Genomic DNA, 18251 nt, shown 5'->3' on the forward strand with positions numbered 1-18251 from the left:
AGCTCTGCCGTGAGGAGGGGGATCCCCAGGGCTCCCTTTTTTCCCCTCACACCCCGTAGAGACCCCACACGCACCGTGGCTCGCGGTTCTTGCGCACCAGGCTGACGAAGGTCTCCACCTCGGTCTTGGTGATGTGCTTCTCCAGCAGCTTGCGGTTGTTGTGCAGCAGGGCCGTGATGGTGTCCTCGGCCAGGATGTCGTAGCCGATCTGCGACTGCATCATTCCGAACTGCTTGGCAATGTGCTCCTGCAGCGGGCAGGGAGGGGCTGTCAGCGATGTCTCCCTGCCCCACTGGGACTGTGGCAGCCCCCCAAGGCTCCCCAGCACGGTGGCGGGATGAGGAGTCACCCCCCCGGCACCTGGTTCTTGCGGTAATCCTCCTGGGAATGCCGGAGCACGCGGTAGCACAGGCGGAACATGTACTGGTAGGGAGCGTTCTTCTGGTCCGACAGCTCTTCCAGCCTCACCAGGGGCCCTTCCCCGCCCTTGTCCTTGAAGGGGGCCTTCAGGATCCCAAAGATCTGCCCAAGAGCAGAGGTCAGTGCTGTGTCCTGCTCCACACCATCCCCCCGTGCATGGCTGGACACCACGGCATGAACTGGAGGCCAGACCCTCCTTCATGGGGTTTTCCATCCCTCTGGCCCCCAGAGTAGCCCTGAGCAGGACAGGACATCTCCACAGGATGTGTCCCAGCCCTGCTGAGATGCAGGGCCCCGGGGCCACCCACCTGCTTCAGGATGTTCTGCTCCCGCATCAGCTTCTGCCGCTCCCGGTTGGGCTTGGTCACCACGATGTCCAGCACGTTCTGGCCATTGTTGGGGACATCACTGACAAAAAACACCAAGTCCTCCAGCAGCTGGATCACGAACCTGCGAAGGGACACGGGGTGAGCGGGCTGGGGGCTGCTCACCCACCCAGACTCGGGTCCCTGCAGCGATGCTGGTGGGTTTTGGGGACCAAAGCGCCTCAGAAACCTGCCAGGGGAGCTGCTGGCTGACTCTCCACTCCCTGATGGAGGCCAGTGGCTGGATCTGCAGCCCCTATGGCTCCTATACGTGCCAGTGTGAATGCCTGGGGGCTTTGGTCGTGGCTCACACCAGGGACTTTGCATTTAACGCCTCTGCCCGCATGGTCACCCCCGTGGGACCTGCGTGGGCCAGGCTGGCAGGGCGGACGCCGCTCGCTCTGTCCCACAGGGATCTGTGTTTGCTCAGGAAGCACCAAGAACCCACCCACCTAAAAATAATACAGTGACTAAGGCGGCTGCGCCTATCGTGGGGCCATCTCCCTGCCCCTCGGATATTTTCCTAGGATACTTTTCTAGGATATTTTTCTAGGAGGGGCTGGAGCAGGGCTGTGCTGTTATCTGGTTTCCTCGCCGGGCTCCTGCGAGAAGCAGGCGTGGATTGGGGCTGTGGGCAGGGAAGGAAGGGCAGCGCTGGCACCAGCACCAGGCAGGGGCCTCGTCCTGCTGGGGAGCCCTCGGAGGAGCCCAGCACGGCCCCGTCTCCCAGGGGCCTTTTACCTCCGGTCGTTCTGGCTGAGGAAACCCTCGTTCATCTTCTCCACCACATTGGCCAGCATGGAGCTGGCGTCATTGGCAAAGTCCAGGTCCCGGATCTCGGACACGGGCACGGAGACGATGGCAAAAGCTTCTTTGTCCTCTTTGGTGGGGCACGTGCCCAGCTGGGAAGCAACAGTGAAGCAGCATCACACAGACAGGGCAACGTCAGCCACGTCCCCACCATCTGCCACCAACACCGCTGACATCAGTGACCCAGTTTGTCCCCATCAGAGGGGCTGGGGTGGCCTCTGGCTGACTGGGGTGGGCTCCAGGCTGGTGTCCACCCACCCCTTTGGATCATCCAGGATGTTTCAGTCCCCTGGAGCTGGCAGGGAAGGAGCACCCTAAGAGCTCTTGGGGAAAAGGGAATCAGCCCAGGCAGGGAGGAGGGAGCGGGGCCATACCATGAGGCGGATGGGCCTCTCCTCATCGATGTCGATGGGCACGTTGGTGCTCTGGATCCAGGTGTTGGTGCAGAGGTGCCGCAGCCTCACGTAGGAGTTCCTGCCAACAGCACAATGTCCTGGTGGGTGACCCCCACAGAGTGTCCTGGAGAGTGACCCCCATGGGGACACGCCAGCACTGCCCCTCCCCCAGCACTCAGCCTCCCCTCCTCATCCCGACCCCGCTGCTGTACCGTGGGACGAAGGAATCCGTCTTCTGCAGCGTGGTGGGGTCCAGCTCGAAGAGGGAGGCGATGTCGTTGCCGTGGGGCACGGCCACCAGCCGGTACTTGATCTTCTCCCCGGTGTTCCTGCGGCTGGCGCGGCTGCTGCCCCCCTGTGCGGTGGGGAGGGGGTCTCTGAGCCCGGCTCGGGGGTCTCCTGCGCCCACGGCATCGGGGGGACGCAGCAGAAGCTGTGCTGGGGCTGAGCCTCGCAGTGCCAGGATGCAGGAGCAGAGCACAAGCGGCGTGGATGCACCTGAGCTACGAGGCCCTCCCTGCTCCAAACCTCACCAACAGCAGAGAAAAACCCCCCCTGAACGTCCAACTCTCATCTACCGAGCATTCTCCCCTGGCCTGGGGAGCCAACATGCACTGGGACCCCTCTGAGAGGTTTTGGCAGGGTCCTCTCACAGGTGGGACACAGGGACGCTGCTCTAAGTGTGGGGTGGCGATGCTGTGCTGGCACAGTGGGGCCAACTCGGCTGTAGCCCCCTCAGGGGGCTCTGTTTTGGGGCATTTCCCTGCTTTCAGGCCCTGGCTGAGAGCTGGCGTGCTTGGGGCAGCGGCAGCAGCGGTTCTGCTCACCGTGGGCGCTGCTTTGGGCTCAGCCACGTCTCCTTTATAACTTGGGTTCTCCTGAAAAGTTAAAGAGGGAGATGAAAGGCAGCTGTCAGTCCTCCCGCTCGGTCCCTCCAAACCCCTGGGGATGGTGTGTGATCCCTATTCCTGCCTTCCCTGAACACGTCACAGAGAGGAAACCTGCCCGGGTGAGGCTGGAGGATGTGACCTGTGCCCAGTGCACGGTGCCCCAGCGCTGGGAGTGGGATGGGAGAGCCCAGGGGAGCAGATCTGGGCTCTGGGCGGCAGCAAGAACTCCCTGGAGGCTCCAGGCTGAGCTCCCAGTGAGCAGCAGCACCAGCCCAGGATGGGCTCAGTCAGAGACCTTCTTTCCTCTTCAGGTGCCAACCAAGTGTCTTTGGGTTTAAAGCCATTCAGAGCCCCAATATTTGCCCCAACGTTTGCTGTTTTCCATCCCACAGTGACGGAAGGGCCCTGGGGGCTGCCCTTGGGTGTCTTCTCCAGCTGGGGGAGCATCTCTGGGGTGTCCCTGCTGCCCTGGCAGCAGAGCACAGCCCTTGGTCCTGGCAATGCCAAACGCACCCCACGATCTGACTGCAGCAACTCCTTCATGCCTCCGTCAGGAGGCCTCGAGCTGGCCTTAAATGGGAGCAGAAAAACCTGGCAGGTGGTGCCTCCAGAGCCAGGTTTTGTCCCCACCCCATCCCAGGCAAGGCCAGCAGGATGAGTCACGTCCCACTTCCAACTTCCAGTCGGTCCTTTGGCATGGGGTGAGCTCAGAAACACCCCAGCCACCCCCTCCTGCCCCCCTGGGCCAGAAAAGGAGCCAAACCCAGCCATCCGGGCAAGTGAACCCCTCCACTGGGCGATTTCAGGGGGGAAAGTTTGGCCCTAAACCAGGTCAGTGATGACAATATTCAGGAGTTGATGTTTCCTGCGAGCGAGGAGGAGTCGCAGGGGTTCCCAGAACAAACTGGAGGGGACCAGAGCAAGCTGGGCATCACTCCCAGCCCGAGGTGGGCACTGCCTTTGCAAGGGGTGGCACACACCCAGAGCACATTCCCACACCCCTCTGCCATCCCCTTACCTCTGCTGCCAGGTAGTTGCCCGTGGCGAGGTGCTTGAAGCGGTACAAGCCATTCCAGTGCCCGGCTCCCCCTCGGCACGGGTCATGGTGAACCACCTGGGGGAGGCAGCGGAGAGCTCAGCCACGGCTCAGGAGGGACCGGGATGTCCCCAAACACCCCGTCCATCCCCTGCCCGCTCACCTCCACCTCCCACAGGGCGTTGGAGCTGGTGGCCGAGGTGGCCGACTGGCGCAGGGTGGTGCGGAGGAAGACGTGCAGCTTGCCCTTGTACTCGTCACAGGTGAGGAACTTCTCCTGCTCGGCGTGGAACAGCCTCACCACGTCCCCCTGCACCGGGACACGGCAGTGAGAGACAAAGAATCATTAAATCTTTCAGCTCCAAGACTCCATTAAGACCAACCTTTCACCGCCATGCCCGCTAAACCATATCCTGAAGTGTCATGTCTGCCTACTCATTTTTGAACACTTCCAGGGATGGTGACTGTCCTGGGGAGCTGTTCTCATGTTTAACCACTCAATCAGTGGAGAAATTTCTCCATGGCTCTCCTGCAAGGCAATGCATCGCCTCTTGTGACCCCTCACGCTGCAAAGGGGACGGGATTCCTGCTGGACACAGCTCCCAGCTGCATGGCAGGACTGTGGGACCCTGCGGACCACAGGACACTGTCAGTTCTTCCCATCCAACCTCCCTGAGCTCTGCTAAAAGCTGCCCCAGGCAGCACAAATGCTCCTCTGAGCCCAGGGGATGGGGCAAAGGGCACCCTGCACTGCCACTGCTCCCATTATCCATGCAGTGACTCCTCTGCTTCCACCCCCAGGAGATAAACGGATGTGAATCCATCACTTCACACCCCTGGAGCAGGCAGAGGCTCCGCTCCTCAACGTGTTTAAGGCATTAACACCCTGGGAAGGGGGATGTGGGAAGCTGGGATAAGCACAGCGCCTGGGGACGAAGGTCTGCAAGATCCTGACAATCCATATCCACCCAGCTGCTTCCTGGAGGACCTTGGCCCCGAACAATAGCTCGGCAGGGAAAGTTCCTTTCCCAGGCAACAGCCACCCTGCTGCAGGGCCGAGCAGCTGCCTATTGTCCCCGCACAAGAAGCCACTGCTGGCACGGCGTGGGCCAGGGGTTGTCCCTGAGTGTCAATTTAACACCCCGAGGCAGAGGGTAATTTGTGTAATTTGTGCCCTTGGCTCCCTGCTGCCGGCAGATCCTAAAATATCCCACTCCACCTCGCTGTGCTGTTCTCCAGGTGGTGAATGCTCCCAGGAATTACAGCCCTCAAGGCAGGACCTCTTTTCTGCCCTTGTCACAGAGCCGAGTGGCTGCTCACACATCCTGTCCCCCCCGTCGGGTCCATGCCGCCAAGCCTCCTTCCTTACCCCTTTCAGCACTTCCTCCATGTGGTCGCAGAACTGCATGAACAGGTTGATTTTCCAGCTGGTGTTACAATTGACCGAGTTCACCTACGGAGCAAGAGAGCGTGCTCACGATCCCGGGACAAAGGAAAAAATGGAAAATGAAGGAGAAACAACAGCCCAGCCCGCCTGTACCTCCTTGCAGCCAGCGTTGTCAGCCAGCTCGTAGTTGCTGGCGTGCAGGGGCTGCCCGGCGTTCACGGGGTTCAGGATGACTTTGTCTCCCACAACTACCTGGGGAGCAAAATGGGAAAAGGGCGAGCGAGGATGAGACCGGCTGCCCGGTGGGGAGCCGAGCCCTGGCACAGAGCTCTTTGCACACCCCTTCAGGGGCTGTAGGGCCCCACGCTCACGTTATCCCCATTGCTCCTGAGCTTCCAGAAGGGCTGGATGAAGAGCCAGGAGCCCTCGTTGCCGGTGGCATCCAGGGTCACCCGCATGGCGTTTTTCTCCAGCAGTGCTGGCAGCCGCTTGTTCACCGTCAGGTACTTGTTGCTCTTCATGTGCAGCAGCTGGAGGAGTCGAGGGTGGGACAGCTGAAAAGTCCAGCCCCCCCAGGGCTCCCCAGATCCCTCCAGCCCCTTCCCAGATGTGCTGGATCCATGCTGGATCCATGCTGGATCCATGCTCCCCCTGTACCTGGATGACGCTCCCGTACTTCACCACGTCCCCGTGCACCTTCTTGTTCTCCGTCTCATTCTGCTTCTGCTCCATCTGGGCTGCATGCTGCTCCAAAAGGAGAAATGCTGAGTGTGGCAGCACCCTCCTGCCTCCCCAGGAGCAAATCCCAGCAGGGTCACTCACAGCCTTGGCTTTGGGAAGGATGGGATGGGCTGGGATGCAGGGTGAGCGTCCCTCTGTCCCCAGGGCCACATCATGGAGCATCCAAGAGCTCAGCCCAGGGCCACAACCAGCCCAAGGAAGTCCATGAGGGCTTTAAATCAAGGACTTTAAAAATTAGGACAGGGACAAAACGGCACCAAAATTCCCCCAGGACAGCAGGTTTTGGGACAACACTGAACAAGGATGGCGGGCACAGGCTGGGGAGTGGGGCGAAACACCCACACTAGGGGCTGTGGGGACAGGGAGCTCTTGGCAGCACCAAAACCAAGCAGCCAAAGGCACCGTGGCAGCGGTGCCGTGCCCAGAGATGAAGCAGGTCCAGACCTGCTGCCACGGATGTGTCAGGATGGGTCCCCAGCAGTGAATGGCTCAGCAGCCCCTCTCCAAAACCACAGAGACATTTTCCATGCGCTGGCTCTGGCAGTGGGAGCAGCAATGGGATGTTGACACATGCGGAGCGAGGCAGGAACTTGCTCCCTCAGCAAATCTGGGAATGGCGAGGGAGCGCCGACAGCTCTGGCGCCAGGCTGGGCACAGCCTGGGCAGCTCCAGCCCAGGGCTCCCCCGCAGCTGGGATGGGGAATGTCAAGGGATGGAGCTGGGACAGCATCTGCCCTTCCCCACCCTGCTCTCACCCCTTTCACCTGAGGGCAGAGGAGCTGGGAAACATCTGGGATCACAGCTCGGCACTGTGAGGGAGCATGGGGCAGCAGGTCCTGAGTGCCCGAGTGGGCGAGGGCTCTGAATGTGCCTGGTACGTGTCCCCACAGAGCTCTGGGTGCCACCTGGGGTCACCCTCCCATCCCCACAGAGCTCTGAGTGCCACCCAAGGTGGCCCTCCATCCTCACAGAGCTCTGGGTGCCACTTGGGGTCACCCTCCCATCCCGACAGAGCTCTGGGTGCCACCCAAGGTGGCCCTCCATCCTCAGAGCTCTGGGTGCCACCCAAGGTGGCCCTCCATCCTCACAGAGCTCTGGGTGTCACCTGGAGACACCCTCACCACCCTGCAGTGGTGGCTGTTGCCAACAGGGAAACAAAGCTGCTGCCAACAAATCCTGCACTGCTCTGGGAGTTTAACAACAACCTCATGGAGCAACATGGCTCTGATGGGAGATCCGGCACCATGGGATGTCCCAAATCTCCCTCCTGATCTGAGCACCTCCCTCGCCACCAGCCAGCAGGGCTGGCAGGGGGAACCGGCTGCCCCAGGCATGCGAGTTCCCAGGGCTGATGTTCCCACACTGTCCCTGGGGTCGGGTGAGGTGGGGTCTGTCCCCAAGCCCTGGGATGAGGTGTCAGGGATGCCCACGGGGGATCAGGGGGCGGGGAGGACTGGGAGACATCAGCAGAGGGGCAGAAAAGCCCCCACAACCCATCTGAACTGCTTTGGGCCAAGAAAACACAGAGTTTAAACCCACTGAAACACAGCAGAGAGGAGCACAAGCTCGGAAAGGCGACCACGGGCATCGCAGGCAGGGCTTGTCCACTCCAGACCTGGCTGCTCCTGCCTCAGGAAATCATCTCCGTGGGCTGGGAGATGCTCTCAGCCTGTTTATCAGCCTCCCTGATAAGGGGCAGGCTGGAGCCCGGTGCTTGCAGAGCTTGGCTGGGCTGGGCTGAGCTCTCTCCTGCCCCAGCTCCAGCCAGGCAGGGAAACACCGGGAGCAGCAGAAAGGAGCGAGGAAACAGCAGAACCTCTTTAGGACAAGCCGTGAGCAGGGTGCAATCAATCAGGCTCAGAAATGAGCCTCTGGGCCCACTCGAGACCAGGACAGCTGTGATGTTACAACCCCGGGCTAACGGGAGCAGGGAAATGGGGGCTCTGTGTGCCAGTCACCGCGCAGGCCTGGACATGGCAGGGGGCACTGAGCCTGTCCTGGCACCTCCAGGGCAGGACACCCTGTCCTGGCACTGCTGAACCCCTCCTGGCTGAGGCAGAGCTGGGGATGGTGGGGCCGGGGCTGGGCTGGAGGCCCGATGAGATGATTTAGTGAATCTCTCCCCAGCTTCGGTTTTATGAATCATCGGCGGGGCCTCGCCAGCTGCCTGAGGCCGTTGTGTAATGTTTGACGTGGGCCCTGGCCAAACCTCGGGGAAGCCAATGGGAGTCTCTCCCTTCCCCAGCCCTTTGGAGCATGTCCTGGAAGCAGAGCTCCCTCCTGCATGGAGTGTCCCAGGGTGCTGAGGGGTGCCTTGAGGTGCTGAGGGATATTCTGGGGTGCTGAAGGGTGCAGGGCTGTGCTCATAGAGCTCCTCTGCCACAGCACCTCTGCACAAGGAGCATCAGGAGGGTGACACAGCAATGGCTGGGGAGGGGACAAGGGGGAAAGCCCAGCTGGGAATCCCTTCTCATCCCAAACCCAGCTGGGAACCCCTTCTCATCCCAAACCAGCATCACCAGAGGTCTGGATGCCATCGCCCACCCAGCTCGTGGGCACTGCCCACTCTGGGTCCTTCGCTCCTGCTCACCTGGAGCTTCTGCAGCAGCACCACGTCCGCAATCTTGTCCTTGTCCTGCTTGGTTTGCTTGGCCTTCCAGTACTGCTTCTGGGCAGAGTAGCGGTTCATGGGACACACTTTGAAGAGGCAATCTGGGAACAGAGCAGAGCAGAGCCTGGTGAGGCTGCAGTGGCCACCAGGGTGTCCCCAGCAGGGCCAATGTCACCGAGGAGCAGGGACACTCCTGGACTGGACGAGGGACACACAGCGGGGACTGGTGGAGGTCACGTCGCCGTGTGCTGGCTGCTGGATCGGCTTTAAATCAGGATAAATAATGAGTCCAGGAATTACTGCACTTCTTGGACTCGTGATTAGAAGTGTTCCCATCGGAAATGGCTGTGCTGTTTGGGAAGGAAAGCTTCAGGGGGGAGAAGGAGCCCTGACGGAGCCCAGCTGCACCAAAGGAGGAGAGGATCCTGGCGGGGAGCGAGGGAGGGAGGTTGGGACACGAGCAGCCACCTCCACATCCCTTGTCACCCACGGGACACCCTGAGCCTGCAGAGGCTGTGGAAGGACCCTGGGGTGGCTGTGCCATCGGGACACGCACGTCCATCCCTCCGTGACCTGGATCACCAGCGCCGGATGCTCCGAGCGCTCGCTCCCGCAATCTCTGTGTCAGCAGTTCTATTTCAAACCCGAAAGGATGCGCAAGATGCATCGCAGCTCCTCCAAACTTTCCCTGCGCTGCAGATTGCCCCCATTCGCCTGTTTTCCCCCAGGATGGTGGGCGGGAAGTGCAGACATCCATGGCCAGGCTTCGGGAACCGAAGCAGGAGAGCAGATGTCCGGAGACAACGAGGCCCTCACATCTCCCAACCCCCTTCCCGGGCTGGAGGCTGCGCGGGGCGAGGGCAGGAAGGGCTCTGCAGCCTGAATCGCCCTAATTATGCCTGAAATAGCAGCCCACAAAGTTCAGACACAAAAAAGAAAATTAAAAAAAAAAAATAATAAAGTCCCTTCCCTGGCTGGCCGCGGGCCCGAGGCGCTGGCGAGCGCGTATTTATTTACCTGGGAGTGCCGCTGGGGCAGCGCCGAGCGCGGTTCTCACCGGCTGGGGCCGCTGGGGCCGCGCCAGGTTTCACATTTCGCTTCCCAGCCCTGTTTGCCAATGGCACATCCCGTGCCAGGCAGCCGGAGCCGCCCGCGGGGCCGGGGCAGCGGAGCTGCCGTGCCCGGCTGCCCGCGCCCCCCGCCCCGAGCTCCGGGAGCCGTCTCCATTAAATTGCTAATTAGTGGGAACTGCTGCAAAAGGCGCTGGTGGGGAGCAGGAACCAGGGGGGAGGTAAAAAACCCGGCACGGCCACTCCGAAATGGCTGCGAGTCCAAGGCCAGGCTCAGTGCTGAGCTCGGTTTGGCCAGGAGGGAAACTGAGGCACGGCGGGGGTTGTGCGTGGAAAATCTCCAGCACAGCTTGTGTTGGGAGCCGGAGATTTTGGCATCTGGGCCAAAGCACGGATGGATTTCTGGAAGATGGATTTGGGGGCTGGAAAAGAGGGAAGGTGAAGGAAGCTCCTGTGCCAGCGCTGCCCGGCACGAGGAGCTCGGAGGGCGATGTGGGGCTGACCTGCCAGGACCCAGAGTGGCTCTGGGGGCAAAACTTCACACCCAGAGTGGGCTGGGGGGCAAAATTTCACACCCAGAGAGGCCTGGGGGGCAAAATCTCCAGGTGAATCCTTCAGGGAACTGGGGCAGCAGGGCACTGGGGGCACTGGGGGCAGAGGCACAGCTGAGGGTCCCACTGCTCCCTTGCCTGGGAGGGTGGAAGCACCGGATTTGCTTTTCCTGACATGCCTGAACTAGGCTGGGAAGAGCCTGGGCGAGGGGAGAAACCGCAAAAACAAACGAAAAAAAGCAAATAACTGAGAGGTGTCGAGCGTCTCTCCGAGGAGCCGCGGGCAGGAACAGCTCCCAGGTGGGTTCTGGCATTTCCAAAGAACCGTTCGGAGCTGACCTCGGCAGGAGGGTCCTGTTTTCCCAGCGGGAAGCCCCGGCACGACCCGTGTGCGGCTCAGGATAGGGCAGGGTCCGGCCACAGGATGTGGGGACGGCGACAGCGCATGAAAATCCCTTGCAGCCTCTCGCCGGTGCCGCAGGGAACGGCCCCAGCCCGTTGTTTCCCCCTCGCCGCAGGCGATGGCTATCGAGCAGGGAGAGCTCTACCTTTCCGGCCATTAGAACAAACAGCTGGATATCCTGATAGGGAGTGCAGCGAGCCGGGCTGAGCCGAAAAACCTGAGTCTGGAAAAGAGATTCAACACCGGCGCACGGCCGGGCAGGGGACGGGGTGGCTGCTGCACGTTCAGCCCCAGGTGGAAGCGTGGGAATGGGATGGGGCTCGCTGGGATTCACGGGGCTGGGGGATGCTGGAGATGCTGGATGGGTCGTTAATTAGACTCGTGAATAAATTAGTGGTGATAACTTCCATGGAGAGCCAGGTCACTGCTTGGTGGGATCCTGAGAAAGTGGAAAAAATGATGTCTTGAGACGTTTTGGGGTGTGTGGGAGGGAAGGAGGGTGCCCAGGGGGATGGGTGCTGTTAAAGCTGCCCTGAGGAAAAGCTGGGGGCACAAGGCAGAGTGGGGAGCCGATATTTAAAAAGACTTATTTAAAAAAAGACATAAAACGGCAACGGGGGGATAGAAGGAACAGCTGCCCTAAAGCAACCCCAAATCCAACACCACAGTCACGGGTTTGGGGAGATTTCCCAGGTCTCTGCTCCTGGCTGTGTGATCCAGGCACTCAAATCCAGCCGGGATAGGGCCCTTCCCTGAGTGTGGAGCACCCTGAGCACAGGGGGCAGTCAGGAACCAGCCAGCACTTCCCAGGTGGGTGCAGTGGGAGCTGCAATTCCCATTCCCATCGCTGGTGTGGATGCTCAGGGCCAGGACTGGCCCCGATGCCGCTCACGGAGTGACGGAGCTGCCCCAGCCTCACCTCGGAACTTCTTGGGGGGGTTGTCCAGGTCTCCGGCCGCCGGCTCCACCACGCACCGATCGTCCACCAGCCTGAGGGGGACAAAAAGCGGCAGCAGGGTCAGGAACAGCAGGATGGCAGCAGGGCTGAGTGGCAGAGTGGCCACTGGCCCAGAGTGACAAATCCAAAGCTGCGCCTCCTGTTTCCCACCTGTTTCCCACCCATAAATATTTTTTGGGAGCCGAACACACCTTCCCTCGTTTCCCGCTGCTTCCCTGTGTGTTTTCCATCCCTCTCCCTCAGGCACACGGGGCTGGTGCAGCAGTGAAGGACCAGGGAAGGTTCGTGGCAGTCCCTCCGGGCCCTTTGCGCGGTGACAGGTGCCAGAGGGGCCCCTGCCCTGCCCAGCTCCCGGCTGAGCCCAGTTCCCCCCTGGCACACAGAGCTGTTACTGCACCCTTAACCCAGCAAAGCCAGGATGAGTCAGCTTCCATTCCCTGGTTTTCCTTCTCTGCCTGGGAACTCTTCCCACCGGAACACGGAGGGTGCAGGTGCTGCGGATGGAGGGTGCAGGGCCCCCCAAACCCGGTTATTAATTATTATCTGATCAGAGCTGCAGGTTCTGCCCATCGGATCATGGCTCTGTCTCCTCCCTGCCCACCTCTGCTTTCCCAGCGTTGAGCAAAATCCCACGGGCTTGGCCTCGGGTGCTGGGGGCTGATCTGGGCATAGATGGGATGTTTCTTTCCAGAGTTACTGAGAGCAGCCAAGCAGAACCCGGCAGAGGGATCTGCCCAAAGCGCAGAGGGGTGGGCATGGCCCGAGGGGCTCCCTGTGCTGGGGCACCCGGAGCTCCGTGCGAGGCTCCTGAGGGAACTGGGTGCTCCAGCAAGACAGGCTGTACCCGCTCGCCCGCTTTCCCCAGCCCCGGGAAGCTGGAGCAGCAGGAGAAACTCTGCTCCTGCCCGGGAGAGCGAGAGGGAAGCGTGTCCCCACCTGCGGAGCGTGTGAGAGGATGCAGGAATGCGCCTGCAGTGCTCTCCCGGAGGGAGAATCCATCGTGGGACAGCTCTGTCCCAGGAGCAGCCTGGAGCCAGATGCAGCAAAGACAAAGCAGAGCCTGCGCTGTCCCCTCCGCCCCCAAGGGATTCTCAGTGTCCCCAACAAACAGAACAACCCGAAAATCACTGGAGATGGATGCGCTGCTTTGCAAAGGGCTCAAAACCAGGCAGATCCATCCCACTTGCAGACCCGGCCTCCTTCCCTCAGCCCAGCCGCTCTCTGGAGGAGGGGAGAATTCCTTTCGCTCGGCAGAGAGGAATTTGGCCTCGGTGCTGATGGATGGGGACCCCGGTGCTGCCGTGTCCTTGGCGTGGAGGCGTGGGCTGGCACCGGGCTCTGACACCCCTGTGCTCCTCACAGCTCCCTGGGGCCCGGAGATCAGCCTCGGATTTCACATAAAGAGAGAACAGCAATTTGCCTGGTGGCAGCAGAAGCTTCAAAACAATTAGCAAAGACCTGGAAAGTTGGAAAAACCCCAAAGCCACGAGCTGTGGCCAGACAGGGCTGCCCCGGCTTTGCAAAGGCCTGTGGGCAGCAGCACAGGGGGTTTGGGGCTGTCCAAACACCTTTTCCATGGGTCATGACAGCAGGGAAGGAGCCAGGCACATTTCCAGATCCCTGCAGGGCACGGAGCCTTGGGAGGGTGGAGAAAGAGGAAAAGGGGAAAAACCAGAGCGGCTGCACCACCACAGGGGACATGCAAAGCCCCAGCCCAGCCCCGGTGTCACTCGGGGGCAGTTTTGGTTTCTGTTCTGTTATTTTGATGGGAGACAGGGCAAAACAACCCCTGGGATGTGCCTGGGAGCAAAAACCACCGAGGCCTGAGGACACCAATCCACGGGTGGGGCTCAGGGAGTGCAGCCCTGATCCTCAGCACATCCCCAGCTCCCATCAGTGCCCATGGAGGCAGAAGGGCTCGATTCATTGGTGCACTTTAAACCCCCCAAATCCTCCACTCACGGCTGGAGGTCTCTGAGGAAGTGCCTGACCTGCCTGGTTTATTTTCAGCACTGAAGAAAACAGCACGGGAGCCTCCCCGCCCCAGCCGGCCCTGCTGTGGCACTGCCCCGTGCCCGGCATCGCTGCTCCACCGGGCAGGATTAGAGACAGTGACCCGCCAGCCTGGAAGTCTTAATTAGTTAACGATCTCAAGGCAGTTTCAGCATCTTTAATCCCAGGATTACGCGCTCGGCAGGAATGCGAAGTGTTCTTTTTGTTAAACTGATACTCCGGGCGAGCATTCCTCAGTTAAAAAATTGCTGAAAATAATAATAATAAATAAAAGGGATTCTGACAGGGTGGACATGAGTCACCTGGGAGGCCGCTGGGGCTGGGACACGCTCCCGCTAATAACCGGCATTCCCGCGGTGGGATGGGCGAGGGAAGCTCCCTAAGAGAGCAGCGGGGATGTGCGAGGGCGCCTTTAAAAGGGAAAACGGGGCTGGAGACGAGCAAGCACCGGGAGAAGGATCCTGAGCGAGGCACGAGGCGGGATGCACCCATGGAATGGCATTTGGCCATTCCAAATTCCCCCCCCCGGGAGCAGGAGGGGCGGGATCCAGCACTGAGGAGCCCCTCAAGGAGCGGGCGAGCATCTTGGCCGGCTCTTAGCCCCGGAGTCCTCGCTGCGCTTCCAGCGGGGCTTCCTGATGCTTCCAAATCCCGAGCACAAAGTGATTCCCTGGCCCGGGGCCAGCGCGCTTGGCCTCGTGCGAGGCAGAGCCTTCGCCGAGGTCAGGGGAGAAGCAGCTCGTCCAGCGCTGCAGAATCCAGGGCAGCCGGACCCTCCCGAGCCCTCCCCGGGAACGGCGCCGAGCTGGAGCCCGCTGGGCTGGGGAAAAACCTTCCCCAGGTGTGGCACAGGCGATGCCAAGGGGAGCTCGGGCACATTGGGGTTCAGAGGGGCCCGGGGAAGGAGGGCTCTGGGAGAAGGGAAACCCTACAGAGCCAGGAGAACCCCAGTACCAAGCCCAGCAATCCCAGGAGGTGAGGAAAAGGAGGGGGGGGAGGAAGAGGAGGATGATGAGAGCTCGTCGTTGGCCGTGGGGCCAGGTCAGCCCCTCTGGCACCCGCAGGGTGCAGGGTGGGCACTGCCCCAGGGAGGAAAAAGAATAAAATGAGCAGGGCAGCCACAAAAATGCAGCTTTTTGGTGCTGTGCCGGTGCCAGGAGGGCTCGGACTCCTCCTCCTTCTCCTCCCCCCGGCAGGGACGGGTTCATCCTGACCCGGCGGAGCTGGAGTTACCCTTTAACCAACTGCATCTCCCCGGGCTGCTCCACCCCAAAATCCACCTGCAACCACAGGCCCAGGTGTCATTTCACCTGAAACAGCTGCCTGGCCCCCAGCTGGGTTTGTCACCGACCCTTCCCCTCTGCAAGAGCCACTTCTGAGCCTCTGAAGGGTCCTGGGAGCCTGGCAGGGATAGGGATAGGGCAGCCCGTGTCCCCAGAACCACTTCTGGCCACTCCAACACACCCACCATGTGCCCCTGCCCGCCAAGGGTCACTCCCAGGCCGCTGTGACCAGCCCTCAGCCCAGCTCTCCCTTCCCAGGGCGCTTTTTTGGGCTGATTCAAGCATTTCAGCTGGTTTGGGTCTCTTGGCTCGGCATTCCCACCTAGCCCAGCCCCAGCCCCACGCCCCTCCCGGGAAGTTTTTCCTGCTCACGAGACAACACCCACAGCAGAGAGGGGGTGAAAGGGAGGGTTTGTGCCCGGGAGCCCCGACAGAGAGATTCGGGGGGCTGGGAGCAGAAGAGCCTCAGGTGGGGGCTGCAGGGCTCCCCTCACCTTCACCCCACACCCCGGAGAGCCCCGGGGCTGCTCCACAGGGCGCTGGCACAGCGATGTCACAGCAGCCACCCTTAACGTGACACTGGTGACCAGCACGTGGGGACACTCCGCGTCACCCCATAAAGAGAGGATCCCACTGCAGACCCCAGGCGATCCCACAGCCCAGAGCCAGCCCCTCCACAAGGAAGGATGTCAGGAGCGCTTCCGCGGGGCGCCCGCGTGGGCTGGCAGAGCTGTTTGCCTTGCAAATGAGCTAAATAAGGTCCCTGTGGCAGGAGGAGCACTCTCGGTGAGTCACCTGGTCCCTTATCGCAGGAGTGATTTAAGGTGTGGTTGGGTCTCCCGGGTCGCAGGGCACCAGGGAAAACAATTTTAATTTTAGGGGGGGGGGGGGGGGGTGGGGAAGAACCTGCGGGAAGCAGAATCCTGGGAAAGCGGGGCTGCCCAGCAGAGGATGTGCTGGGACTGGGGAGAAGAGGATCTCCAAGCAAGTTCTGCTCTTCAGGTGCTTCTGAGGAAGTCTGGAAAAACACCTGGCAAAAAAGGACCAGAGCTGCAAAGGGATCAGAGCTCCGAAAAATCCACATATTTCTTATCGAGCCACTGGGACGTGCTCCGGGGGCACCAACCAGTGCTGGCTCCCTGCGGAGCCTCCTCCAGACCCCATTTCCAAGAGGCTGGAGCAGTGCTCAGCATCCCCTGCCTGGGGACAGCTCTGGCACTGGGGCAGCTCCAAGGAGACCTCTCCAAACCACCCGTGGGGATGCCCCCGAGGGATGCAGGAAGGGCTGGCACGGCCAGGCTGCACCTGCAGGATCTGCTGCCCGGCGCTGTGGCTGCACACGCGGGGATTCTGGGCACTTCTGCACCCTGCTGCACCGCATTTCTGGGCGGCCAGGTGGAGGGAGCCCCGGTGGGCACCAGCCCAGGGGCCACACGTGCCCGGCGGTGGGTGAGGGACACGTGTGGGCGCAGGTATGTGCGGCTCTGCTGCGGCAGGGGCATGTGGGAGCAAGTGCATTCAGCGCAGATTATAGAGCCGGGCAGCTCCTGCCCCAGGAATCCCATCCAAGTCAGCATTCCTGCCTGAGCTCAGCCTCTCCTACACGCAGCAGCGTGGGGCAGGAGCGCTGGCACAGCTCCACGTCCCCCCCGCCGGGGCTGCGGGCACGCTTTGGGGTCCTGAGTCAGGGTAAGGAAAAACCCACCCGTGCCCCAGGGCGGCCCTGTCGGAGCCCTCCCCACGCTGTCCCTGTGCCACCGGGCAAACATTCCCGGTGGGAGCAGGCCGGTGGATGCAGAGGGGCATCTCTGGCCTGGCTGTGCCCAGGGGCTGCCACAGCAGCACCGTTGGCTTGCACGGACACAGGAGTGACACGGGATAGGAGTGACACGGGACAGGTCCCCAAGGTCTCCACTCCAGGTTGGGCAGAGATCCCCTGGGCCCTGCTGCCACATCCAGGGAGCTGCCTCTGCCCGCAGTTGGCACTGCCCTGTCCCCCAGCCCCAGGCAGCACTTGGTAGCCACGGGCAGCCCGGCTTGGTGACCCTGCGGCGATTCCCTCTGACCACCGGCTGTGTGGGACATTGAGGGGGATAGCGAGAGCCACCACTGCCTGTCCAGGCAGCCTCCAGCCACACTGGACAGGGCTGGGAGCACACAATGACCCCGTGCCCAGGAGGGGTCCCGCCTGCCCGAGCGGCCGCCCTCGCACATCCCCCTCCTCATCCCACCGACCCCTCACGCTGCTTAAACCCATTTCATCCCCCCCAGCCCCTAAACGGGGGCAAGCGGCTTCTGGCCAGGGGAAGGAGGGCTGAGGGTCCCTCCTGGGCCACATCCTGCCCCTGCCAGCAGCTGGAGCCGGGGGCGAGCCCGGGGACGAGCCCGGGGGCACCCTGTCCCCCTGCCCGGCACCGCTCCCCATCGCTGCTGCAGCACCCGGAGCTTCCTGGCTCCTTTTCTCACCACGCTCAGGCTCAGCACCCCCGTCCCGTCCCGTCCATCCCGGAATCAGCGTCGGGCGGCCCCGGGAGCCCCTCGCTCACCCCAAGGTGCTGATGAAGCCATTGACGGAGCCCTCGGCGTACAGGGAGACGATGTCCCCGATGTGCAGGAAACTCGACATCTCATTCATGGTTACCCTGACCCGGCGCGGCGCCGCTTCCTCCTGCAGTCACCTTCCCGGGCCGAAATCCAGCATGGGCGAGCGGAGCCGGGGGGTCCCTGCTCCGGGGGGACGGAGGGGTCTCTGCTCCGCGGGGGAACGATCCCAGCCCGGCTCCTGCCCCGGGAGCAGCACCGGGAGCGGGACGGGAGCGGAGCTCCACGCACAACTTTTACATGTGCCGGGCAGGAAGGGAGCCGGGCAGGGAGGGAGGAGGAAGACGAGGAGGAGGAGGAGGAGGAGGAGGGGGCGGGGGATGAAGCTCAGCTAAGGATCCGCATGGGCTCTATCCGTCTGTCCGTGCCCCGTCCCGCACAGCTGCGCTACCTGCGGCCAATGCAGCGGGATCAGGAAGTCCCGCCGGCAGCAGCGTGCGGGGAGGGGACCCGGGGCCGCCCGAGACGGGGGGGGGACGACGAGAGGCCCCACCCCCGCACCCGCCTCCCGTCGGGGGGGGGCCGGGGGTGCGGGGGCTGCGCGCCCCGGTGCCCGCGGGCGGCCCCGGCAGCGCTCCCCTGACTCAGCTCCACGACCCCCGACCCCCGGCACGAAGCCCCCCCAGCCGCCCCTCGAGCTGCCGCAGCACGGAGCTCCCCATCCCGGGGGTCTTGCCTGCGGCTCCCCCCGCTTGGAATGGCCCCGGGCGCTCGGGG

The 18251-nt window shown here is 62.1% G+C and overlaps 1 protein-coding gene across 1 annotated transcript in view; it reads right to left on the reverse strand.

Annotated features, from left to right (window-relative positions):
• Window positions 1–17964, reverse strand: part of ITPR3 (inositol 1,4,5-trisphosphate receptor type 3) — a 38476-nt gene extending 20512 nt beyond the window's left edge. Inside the window, exons 1-16 of the mRNA XM_048328367.1 lie at window positions 17480–17964; window positions 11599–11669; window positions 8635–8756; window positions 5961–6047; window positions 5675–5833; window positions 5457–5555; window positions 5286–5369; window positions 4080–4226; window positions 3899–3994; window positions 2818–2868; window positions 2203–2345; window positions 1970–2069; window positions 1527–1687; window positions 729–870; window positions 361–522; window positions 75–247 (exon numbers count right to left, since the gene is read on the reverse strand). Of these exons, the coding sequence (XP_048184324.1) occupies window positions 75–247; window positions 361–522; window positions 729–870; window positions 1527–1687; window positions 1970–2069; window positions 2203–2345; window positions 2818–2868; window positions 3899–3994; window positions 4080–4226; window positions 5286–5369; window positions 5457–5555; window positions 5675–5833; window positions 5961–6047; window positions 8635–8756; window positions 11599–11669; window positions 17480–17568 (1886 nt within the window). The 5' untranslated portion in view covers window positions 17569–17964. The remainder of the gene's footprint in view (window positions 1–74; window positions 248–360; window positions 523–728; window positions 871–1526; window positions 1688–1969; window positions 2070–2202; window positions 2346–2817; window positions 2869–3898; window positions 3995–4079; window positions 4227–5285; window positions 5370–5456; window positions 5556–5674; window positions 5834–5960; window positions 6048–8634; window positions 8757–11598; window positions 11670–17479) is intronic.
• Window positions 17965–18251: the final 287 nt, after the last annotated feature.

The sequence above is a fragment of the Corvus hawaiiensis genome, chromosome 24 (genome assembly GCF_020740725.1).
Source record: "Corvus hawaiiensis isolate bCorHaw1 chromosome 24, bCorHaw1.pri.cur, whole genome shotgun sequence".
NCBI classification, from domain to species: domain Eukaryota; kingdom Metazoa; phylum Chordata; class Aves; order Passeriformes; family Corvidae; genus Corvus; species Corvus hawaiiensis.